We start from the raw sequence: 11,027 nt of genomic DNA on the forward strand, positions 1-11,027 counted from the left end.
GACCTGGCTGTCCAATCACTACCCTAGGAGGGGACATTTGGGCACACTAGGAAGTTGGTTAACTTTTCAATGGAAAAATCCACCATTGAAGTGAGTTTGTGATAAAATTAGCAAATCCATTCAAAAAACCCTCAAGCTTCAAATAGAGTCTGAGTCACAAGTACCTTGTAGAAAGCCTTTCGTCATAATAGATAACACGGTCAATGAACTAGAGCAGGTCCACAATCTACAAGCAGTAAATTATCCTTTGGCTTTGAAACTCATCATGTGGAATGGAAAAAGAGGAATACCAAAGCCTGTCATGGGGGCCATCCTCAGGATCTCTAATGGAAAGGCTTCGGGGGGAGAAAAGGCACTTTTTCCACTGGCTTTCTGGCAGTATGTATTTTATGTTTTTTATATGCATTGTCCCCTCTCTCAGAGACAAGCTGCTATATCACTCATAGGATCAAGACTAAAAAGAAAACACAAAATTCTAAAAATACAGCCTAGCTTTTAAAGGTTGCTTTTTGCATAGTTTGTCTCTACATGTGCCAGAAGATCCGACACTGGAAGGCTCAAACGCTGTCCTCTCTGTTCTCAGGGGCAGAGACAGAGGGGCATGCTTGCATCTCTTGAATCACACTTTAAGGAGGCAGCAGGGGGCTCTTGATGATTTCAAAGGCAGGCTAGCATTTGGATCAGCCCTTTTTATCTCAAGGAAGATAAAGAAGTGTGGTCCAGAGATGAAGACCAAAAGGGTTCCCTGGCGATGGAAACACCCACACTTAACCTCTGGGGCATGTCCTCATTTCTTTCAATGCTTATTTCAGTTTGGACTGGTTTAAGATGATCTTGATTCAGTACTCCCATTTTACAGATGAGGAGACTGAGGTCTAAACACGGGCAATCGATTATGCAATGTCACACAGCTAGGGGCAGTGCTGGGCTTAATGCCCTTTCTCCTACTCCATGTTAGGTCACAATTTCTCCCTATCCTTGGAAGGTGCTGGTGCCCCAGATCAGGCTAAGCACACCCCTAAACATGGTTTAATTGTCCTTCTGCACTGGATCAGGGTTAGTCTTTTCCTGGGAAAGGAGGAGTGAGGCACACAGCCTGCACTCTTTCAAAGGGAGGCAGTGGGGCATCTGCCCACGCCACTGCTGGACAGCACTGGAGTCCAGTGCTTAGTGGGGGTGATGACAACCTGTAAACCTGGCAGGAGGGATGTGGGGCAAGAGTGGATGTGAGGAGATATGACCTTTCAAGGGCCATATTTCCTGACAACAAAAAGTAAATGAGAAGAGAGATTTCCTAAGCTTTGGAGGAAGAAGGCAGCTAGGGAGAGGCTCTCTGTTTTCACTCACTATAGCTGTATTATGATGACTTCATTACACTGTGTCACTTATCAGTATCTTGATATGCAGCACCGAGTAACGGAAGGTGGAAGATGGTCTCGCCCTTGGTCTCAGGAGAGGGCAGTGGTACATGGCAAGAGCAAGGGCACTTAGCATTAATTAAAAAGATGTCTCATTTGTCCAGTGTTATAAGGTCTCTGACTTTTAAAGGCTCCAAGAGAGTAGCTATTTTGCTGTGGGCAGAATGTGGAATTGAAATTAAATGTAAACCGGGTAGCAGATCTGAAGTAGCGAACTTCAGTTTCCCAGGCCAGGGCCTTCTTGCCTCCACCATAGTACAGCTTCATTTCCCTCCATCACGTGATGTGGAATGTGCAGGAGGATTCAATCCCGCCAACACACTCACACACGCACCCTCCACACGCACACATCCGCATTCCTGGATCATCTTGCAATGGATAAACTGTCCATGGAGCAGTTCTTTGGTACTTCACGGTACTACATTTCAAAGGCCACAGAGGAAAGGGGCAGATAAGAATTTTGGAGGCACTGTCAAAGAGACTGCCACAATCCTCTTCCAGAACCAGTGTCGCTCAGAGGCCACTGACAAAAACTATGTGGAGATTTGCAGCTCGGGCCTTGTCCTCCTGCAACCACCCTAGCAAAACAGCTCTCCCTGGCATTACCACTCCAGGTTCCTGCTTATTTTTTTATGCTGGGGTCTGGAAGGTGAGGCCTTCAGTAGGGTTGGCGGCCATCAGCTTGTAGGTAAGCCACTGAACTGCCCCTCCACTAGGCCCCACTGCTACCAGGCACTTGAGATGTCTCTAGGAGCAGGGCTGCCAATTTCCTAGGCAACCCGGCCAGGTAGCGTGGGGGTTCTTCATTCACAGCTGGAAAACCCACTAGTCTCATGCCTATCCTTGAGTTGAGAAATGGATTGCACTTTTATAAACATGGGGGTAATGCTAGCTCCCTAGCTCCAGTGAAGGAATGAGCCAAGCTGTTGTTCCTTCTGTCCTGACCTCTTGCCCTCTTGTCAGGCTGAGAACAGGACACAGAGGACCTCCCGGACAGCTGCTGGTTGCTTCCACCCACAGTCATCTCTAAGTCTTTTCATTGAACAGCTGCAAAGCAGTGGTTTCACATCATTGGCCCTGAGCAGTCCCTAGTTCAGGAGGGAGTTTTCACCAGTGAGTTTTCACTAGTTAATCGCAAATGTAGGAAAATGAGGATGCTGAGATTTTATAGAACAAATTCCTCAGAAGGGATTTCCTTTTGTTCCAAGAAGAGGTCCTTCTTACCTTTTTTGCTTTGTGGTCAAGAGCTTCCCTTTTAATGAAATAACTGCGGTATTACATTTTAATTAGAATTTATTTTTTAACATCCTTTTTTTTTTTTTGCCAAAATTAAAAGTTGGCAACACACTATCAATCACTGAAAAAAGTACTTATTGGTGAAAGCTCCATTTGGGGAAATGACTATGTGGAGTATAGAACAATATTCAGCTTTGCTATTCTGAAGCTTGCATGCACATCTGAATCGCCCAGGGGGTCTGTTAAAACAGAGATTGCCGGTCACCACCTGCTTAGTTTTTGGTTCAGCAGGGATGAGAGTAAGGTCTGAGAATTGGCATTTCTAATGAGTTCCCAGGTGATGCTGCAGCTGATGGTCCCGGGACCACACTTAGAGAACTGTGGGTTAGCCTGTCGTGGTGGGATGAAGAGGCTTTCTGAACTCTGGAGGGAGGGTCCTCATCTCCCAGGGCAGCCATGGACAGAACTGCCCCAGCCTCTGTGCAGCCGTGCAGTTCAAATTTGTTTCTCCCCCAGTTAGGGAGCCAATAATGTGGGATAGGGAGGCAGATCTCCCGGGAAAGGAGATGAGAGCGTTTTCTGAACTAAATGACACTACAAAGACTAGATTGTCCCATTTTTTAAGTTGGAGGAACAGAGAATGTTCCAGGCTGTCTGCCTGAGATGTCAGCACAGAGTCTGACTGTGTCAGGAAATTTCCCACTCATGGTTTATTTTTGCCTTCGATGGCTATGAGCGGTAAGGAAGGCAGTCCAGATTTGACTCCCATGGGTGGGGTAATGGGAGGGAAGGTGTGAGACTCTGGTCAGGACTCCATCTGGGACACACTTACCTGAACACCGTAGGGTCAAGGTAATTTTAAAGGTATTTTAAAAGCATTCTGATTATTTTCTCCCTCTGGTTTTTCTGTCTAGTATGTCCTTTGAGACTATTTTATTTCACTTCTCTTCCAAATCAATTGTGTATTTCAATGTTCCTATAATATTTTGTTTAATTTGTACACTAAGCAATGTCAAAAAACCTGGCACCTGGTTTGGTGTTGATCTAAAAGAATCCTGCACATACTGCTACCTCAAAATCATGTCTGTTAGGACAGATAACATGCAGAAAAAGCGAATCAACATATAGTAGAAACTCCATACCTGACCACCTGCCTACATGGACCACCTCCTTAAGCTGATTAATTTTCACAGACCGGATATATGCCACATGTATATCAGTACGGTAGGTGTAGGTCCTTTTGTTGACCAGTTAGTTACAGTCCCTTGGGTGGTCGAGGTTCTACTGTATTTGGAGAAATATTTAGCAAACGGTTCAATGTAACTGAACATAAATTGTTAAAGTGTCCTAGTGACTTCTCTGAAGTAAGCTAGAAAGGTATTTGGATCTGCCATGAAGTCTGTGCTATGATGACAGGATAAAACAAACTGTATGAACGAATGTGGTAGGGCAGGCATGCGAGTCCTGTAAAATTATTTGGGGTCATCAGGAAAAGACAATTGACAGAAACAGGTTTATGCTGGTTTTGTTCCTTGAAAAAAATCACCTGGGTAAGTCATGTAGAAAGCAGACATTTGAACCCCAAGTGTAGGTCTTCCAGGAAAGACACCTGAGCATCCTTTTTATGTTCTTCCCTGTTCAGTCCCAAACCCCAAGTCCAGCCAGTTCTTGTGCTGATCAGAATAACAGACAGCCAAAACTCAGGCCTCCTCCACTTACGTTTGTCCTGCAAGGAATCGTGGGGCACTTCTCCCTGAGGACTTTCCTCCAAGTCTCCGTAGTGCAGGACCTTGTGATTCGGTGAAAGCCGGCAATACCAAAACTTGTCTGAGGGAAAAAAGTTTACAAGGTAAGTGACTCTGGTTCCCAAAAATATCAGCATGGTTATTTCCTAACACTCTTGCCTGGAGGAACAAATAACTCATTTTATTTTAAGTCTTGAGGAAGAATGTATTCCAGGACACTGGGCAGCTCAGCCCAGTTTTGAGCTTGATACTTAGACGCACATTTGGTAACCATCAGAAAGTCATCAGATCCTTGAAACTCCATGGCAATAGATTTTATGAGGTGGTCGTTTTCAGAGGGTTTTGGATTAGTATTTATAACCGCCATGGGAACTATTCCTTGTTCACTTAGGCCTGACAGAGTGGGAGGGAGATGGAGAAAAAATAGTTTTCTTAGAACTTTCCTGCTTCCATTTTCCTCTCTGAGATTTCAGACTGTGAAATTGTCGTGGACAAGACACAGTTGACATCACAACCCCCGACCTCTGAAGTCAACACAAATTAATCAATGAATGATGCACAAAGGGGTGATATTCATGGGGAACTCGTCTAAATAAGGCAGGGATGTATCCAAAGACTGAGGATATTCACACTCTTCCTCTTCCCCAACTCCTAGAATTGAGTTCTCTGAATAGGAATGACCAGGGCCTCAGGATCATTGTATTCGTATAAATAACTTCCTCAACCTTATCCTCTCAGTTTCCCAAATGTACTAATATCTATTCTGCATAAGTCTGTGAGGCAGGGAGAAGGAGGCAAAGAACACTTTTGTAACTAGAATTGTGATAGCAATGTCTGCGCAGCTCCCCAGGCTCAGTTCAGATGTTGCCTCCTCCAGGAAGCCCTCTGTGATCACTACAGCTGAAAAGCCTCTCCCCATCCTCTGTGCAGCTCTACCATCATCTCTGTGCCACTCAGATGTCTGGTATTGACATTATTGGTACCCACATGTTAAGTACCTTAATATTCCCCCTTAAAGATCCTGCATGACAAACTTTGCCATAGTGGGTGTATTGTGAACAGTTATATTGATGGAAGAAGAAGACTCCAGCCCTGACAGTGTGGAAAAGGCAGGGTCTTTCTGAGGACAGCCCCATCTTTAGTGTCCCAATTCTTTGGCATATTTCCTGACACCAAAAGTTGCACAGTTGGTGTTGGCTACGTTGATAAAGGAAGACCCAATGGGACTTGGTCAAAATCCCTAAAGCTAAAGCACAAAGCATCCATCACCCACAGCTTTTTTCTTTTTTTAACCATTAAACAGTTGGCATACTCTGCGGCCTTGGCCTGCTTCATTACTACGCCTGAAACACAAACTGTTTTGAAACCAACCTGACCAAAAAGCTCTTCGTTGCCTTTTAAGAAAGGTGGCTTTCTATCTAAAATTCCTTTCACTGCAAAATCATGTTTTAACTACAGAGTTCTCTTATTAGGAAAGAAGTTTAAAGCGTGAAAGTAAAAGCTGCACAGTGAGCAAAGAAAATGCCCAAATTTGGTCCACAAAATGAACGGTCTCTGTGATCTCCATCTTTGTCATCTTTAAACAGGGTTAGAGAATTCTTGAACGTAGTCATGATATGGCAAAATGTGTTTAAAGGGATCTGAAATTTGGCAAAAAAATTTGAGAGAGATCAAAAAGGGCCATCAAATAGCTAGGAATACATTGGGAGTGGCTGCATTTTCATGATTATGTTATACACCTCCAATGGGGGTGCTTTTTGTGGTAGAGAATTTCAACGGGAGAAAACAAAGTTAGTCCCTGAGTAGTTCACAGCCATTTTCTTAATAATTAGGCAAATGTGTGATCATTGCTTTTTCTGTAAGGAGACCACATTCAGGAATTTGACTTGCAACTCACAATAGGAATTATGAATTCTAGAAGAGAAGGCCATGGTTTTTCGGCATCAGCAATGCTCTTGGGTCCAGGCCTGGCAGGACACGGGAGCTCCTTCTGCCCACAGGTTCCTGTCCCCTGGTGTACATAGCTGTTATGAGCTCAAAGCCATGTGGAGAAATTTGCTATAAACTGTACCTTCCCCTGCTGCCACAGAGGGGAGATTTCTGGCTAAGTGAGTGACTGAAGGGTGACAGAGGCTGGGAAGGAAGTCACTGAGATGTGGCACTTAGATGTGCTGGGCTTATTTTGAGTACTTCATAGGAATCCTTTGTTTCGCAAGCTGGGGGTAAGCTCCAGGACTTAGCAGTGGTACCTGAAACCTGAGTCAGTATGACACAATCAAAGACCAGTTATACTCAATGGATTTTCAGCAGAAAGATTAAGAAATTTAACAGGTACACAGTATAAAACAAATAGATATATCATGGAGTAAATCATACAACTTATTAAGTATAAGATACAATAATTTGGCTTGGCACCTGTGGCTCAAGTGGCTAAGGCACCAGCCACATGTACCTAAGGTGGCGGGTTTGAATCCAGCCTGGGCCTGCCAAAACAACAATGATGGCTGCAACCAAAAAATAGCCAGGTGTTGTGGCGGGTGCCTGTGGTCCCAGCTACTTGGGAGGCTGAGGCAGGAGACTTGCTTGAGCCCAGGAGTTGGAGGTTGCTGTGAGCTGTGATGCCATGGCACTCTACCCAGGGCAACAGCTTGAGGCTCTATCTCAAAAAAAAAAAAAAAAACAAAAAACAAAAAAAAGATACAATGATTTGTAAGGCTTCAAAAAATCTTGCTGCTTATACTTTCAGGATAAATTTGTTTATCCAGTGAATATTTGCAGGGCGTCTGCAATCCACACAGCACTCTACCAGGTGTGGCAAAAAATCGTTAGAATGAAAGGCTGATGAGAGACAGGGCCAAGGTTCAGGACAAGGGGCTCCCTCAGCTAAGAGAAAGATGTGGTTTCCAGGTCTCAGAAGTAGGGACAGGAACAAGTCAGCAACTCTGGCTATTACTACAGGGAAAACTAAGAGAAGGGAAGGTCTCCCAGGCAGCATATTCTTAGATTCATAGACTATTAGAGAACTGTGGCTATTTATCAGGGTTCTGGGGCAAAACAGCCATCTTCCTTACAAAGTTGCCACCAAAGGCCACTTGGAACCCTGTCATAACAGTATCTGGTATGGACTTGACAGAATGTCCTCCTCTCAGAACCTCAGATTCCTTTGACGTATATGATGCCGCCCTGCCCTGGTTTCCCCCTACCTCTGGCTCATTCTTCTCCTATCCTATCCAAGTTCTTCTTTCTCTATTACTAAAATGGTAAATAACAAAAAGACCCATATGTCACTGGTGTGAGTGACGTGTTCAGTTCCTGCTTGTCAAATAGGAAGTCTTAGATGGATGACAAAATATTGGGTAAAGGGACTAAAAAGGCTGAGAAACTTGTCTTGACGCATAACTAAACAGGGTGCGGGGGGTCCTCAGCCTGGCTCTTCCTCAGGGTAAAAGCTTGAGTCCTTGGCTGTGGAAGGTGTAGAGGTTTTGTCTCTGTTTTGAAGGGAAAGCTGCTAAGCCAGCGAGCACAGTCGCCGGCTCCAACCAGCGCAGCACCCCGACGTGTTTGTTAGGCGAGACAGTTTCATTGTCAGCCACCGGCAGTCATTTGATTTGCAGTTTCTTTTATGGCAAGAAAAATATGTATTTTCCTTCCCACCCAGCGTGATGTTACTAGTTCTTCCCTCCCTCTGGGCAATGAACGAGGAATTGCGTCACTAAAAGCAATTAGCAGGAAGCAGTGAGAACATTATCAAAGATTGTTTACTAGCAGTCAAGGAGAAAATAAGAGTTAATATGGAGGTCTTCCAGTCAATTACAAACGAGAATACGTTAACAGCCATCTTTAGGTCCCCAAATTCAAATCCGAAAATATGGAGACAATTTTGTGTTTCAATTTTTCTCTTCCTTTCTCTCTTTCTTTCTGCCTCTGTGTGTGCCTGTGTGTAGATCAGAGGAAAAGCTGGTTTCAGAGCTCAGAAGCCTTGGAGGAAGGGTTGATTAAAGCTATCTCCAATGTCACATACATCACTGTACAGCCAACAACCATCGACAACTATAATTTCTGCAGTGCTGTATTCAACAGAACTTCCTACAATGATGGAAACTCTCTACATCTGCTTTATCCAATAATAAGGAAACAAGTCTTAAATTTTCCATCATTTTTATTAATTTAAATAGCCACATGCAGCGACAATGAACAGTGCAGCTCAGTATCTGTCTGTACCATCCAGGCTGAAGGCAACACATTTAGGGATGGCCACTAGGTCTTTGGGGAAGACCAGCAGGCTGAATAATAGCTACTATTGGTGCTGTGAGATGCAGGTCAGTTCAGCAGGGTACAGCCAGAACCACATTCTGATGGACTGTGCTGTGGAAGTAGGAGAACACTTTCATTCTGAGTGGAGGGTCCACAGTTAGAAGCTGGCTGCTGACCGACAGGGCCTTGAGAGCCCTGTGTTAGGAAGTCCGGGCAGCCTTTTCTAAAGGATGCCTGAGAGCACGGCCATTACCATTTTCCATTTTTCCAAGGTTAACCTAAAATGGGCCAAGGATGCTGAGGAGAAGGTCCCTTTGCTGCGTAAGTTTGAAACTGTCCTAGTTACAAAACCAGAGGACCCCTTAAAATGTGTTTAAAGGGAAATGTCATCTTCCCAGGTGAGGTGATCCAAGATTTTTTGTATGGTAAAGGGAAACTATAGCTATAGATACAGATGAAGATCATTCTGACTTTCAAATCTTTCTCATCTTACTGGGCTTCTTTTCATAGCCAGAAACTCATTTGGTTTTAGAATTCTGCCTCCCTGGACACAGGTGTTCATAGCACATCACTCCAGAGCTCTCCTTTACTTTTAATGCTGACTGGCCTAACAGATGCCTTGGAGTCACACATCTGGCCCTGACACTAATTAGCAGTGGTGCCTTGGCCTAAGTATAAAATCCTTAGGGGTCTCTGATTTTCATTTAAGTCATGGTCATAATTTTTTTTTTTATTAAATGATGCTGTGTTTTTATTTTTTATTAAATGATGATTAAATGATAGCTGTGTATATTAATGCAATCATGGGGTACAGTGTGGTGTTTTCATATACAATTTGAAATATTTTCATCAAACTGGTTAATATAGCCTTTATGTCATTATCTTAATTATTGTGTTAAGACATTTATATTCTACTTTTAGAAAGATTCACTTGTACCCTTGTAAGATAAACCATGGAGATGATACCTCCAATCACCCTTCCTTCACCCATCTACCCCCCTCTCTCCCCTCCCCCTCCCCATTAGGCTATAATTAGGTTATAGCTTTCATATGAAAGCTATAAATTAGTTTCATAATAGGGTTGTGTACATTGAATACTTTTTCTTCCATTCTTGTGATACTTTGCTAAGAAGAACATTTTCCAGCTCCATCCATGTAAACATGAAGGAGGTAAAGACTTCATCTTTCTTTACGACTGCATAGTATTCCCTGGTGTACATATACCACAGTTTATTGATCCATTCATGGATTGATGGGCACTTGGGTTTCTTCCATGACCTGGCAATTATGAATTGGGTGGCAATAAACATTCTGATACAAATGTCTTTGTTGTAATGTGGTTTTTGGTCTTCTGGATATATACCTAATAAAGGAATTGCAGGATCAAATGGCAGGTCTATTTTTAGTTCTTTAAGTGTTCTCCAGACGTCTTTCCAAAAGGAATGTATTAGTTTACATTCCGACTGGCAGTGTAGAAGTGTTCCCTCTTCCCCACATCCACGCCAACATCTCTGGTTTTGGAATTTTGTGATATGGGCTAATCTTACTGGAGTTAGGTGATATCTCAAAGTAGTTTTGATTTGCATTTCTCTGATGATTGAGGATAGTGAGGATTTTTTCATATATCTGTAGGCCATGCACCTATCTTCTTTAGAGAAATTTCTCTTCAAGTCCCTTGCCCACCCTGAGATGGGATCACTCCTTTCTTCTTGCTAATACGTTTGAGTTCTCTATGGATTCTGGGTATTAAACTTTCGTCGGAGACATAACCTGCAAATATCTTCTCCCATTCTGAGGGCTGTCTGCTTGCTTTACTTACTATGTTCTTGGCTGTGCAGAAGCTTTTTAGTTTGATCAGGTCCCAATAGTGTATTTTTGATGTTGCTTCAATTGCCCAGGGGATCCTCCTCATAAAATTTTTGCCCAGGCAGATTTCTTCAAGTGTTTTCCCTATACTTTCTTCTAGTATTTTTATGGTTTCATGTCTTAAGTTTAAGTCTTTAATCCAGTGAGAGTCTATCTTAGTTAGTGGTGAAAGGTGTGGGTCCAGTTTCACTCTTCTACAGGTTGTCAGCCAGTTCGCCCAGCATCATTTGTTAAATAGGGGATCTTTTCCCCACTCAATGTTATTAATTGGCTTGTCAAAGATTAGGTAATGGTAAGTAGCTGTATTCATCTGTTGGCTCTCTATTCTGTTCCATACATCTATCTCTCTGTTTTTGTGCCAGTACCATGCTGTTTTGATCACTATCAATTTACAGTATAATCTGAGGTCTGGTAGCATGATTCCTCCTGCTTTGTTTTTATTCCTGAGTAATGTCTTGGCTATTCGAGGTTTTTTCTGATTCCATATAAAATGCAGTATTATTTTTTC

At 43.1% G+C, this 11,027-nt stretch overlaps 1 protein-coding gene across 1 annotated transcript in view; it reads right to left on the reverse strand.

Moving 5' to 3' along the window:
- ELMO1 (engulfment and cell motility 1) overlaps positions 1-11,027 on the reverse strand; it is a 551,882-nt gene that overhangs the window by 18,480 nt on the left and 522,375 nt on the right. The window contains exon 19 of the mRNA XM_003788592.3: positions 4,374-4,481. Coding sequence (XP_003788640.1) covers positions 4,374-4,481 — 108 coding nt within the window. The remainder of the gene's footprint in view (positions 1-4,373; positions 4,482-11,027) is intronic.

This window comes from Otolemur garnettii, unplaced genomic scaffold (genome assembly GCF_000181295.1).
Source record: "Otolemur garnettii isolate 467f Iridium unplaced genomic scaffold, OtoGar3 scaffold00028, whole genome shotgun sequence".
Classification (NCBI taxonomy): Eukaryota; Metazoa; Chordata; class Mammalia; order Primates; family Galagidae; genus Otolemur; species Otolemur garnettii.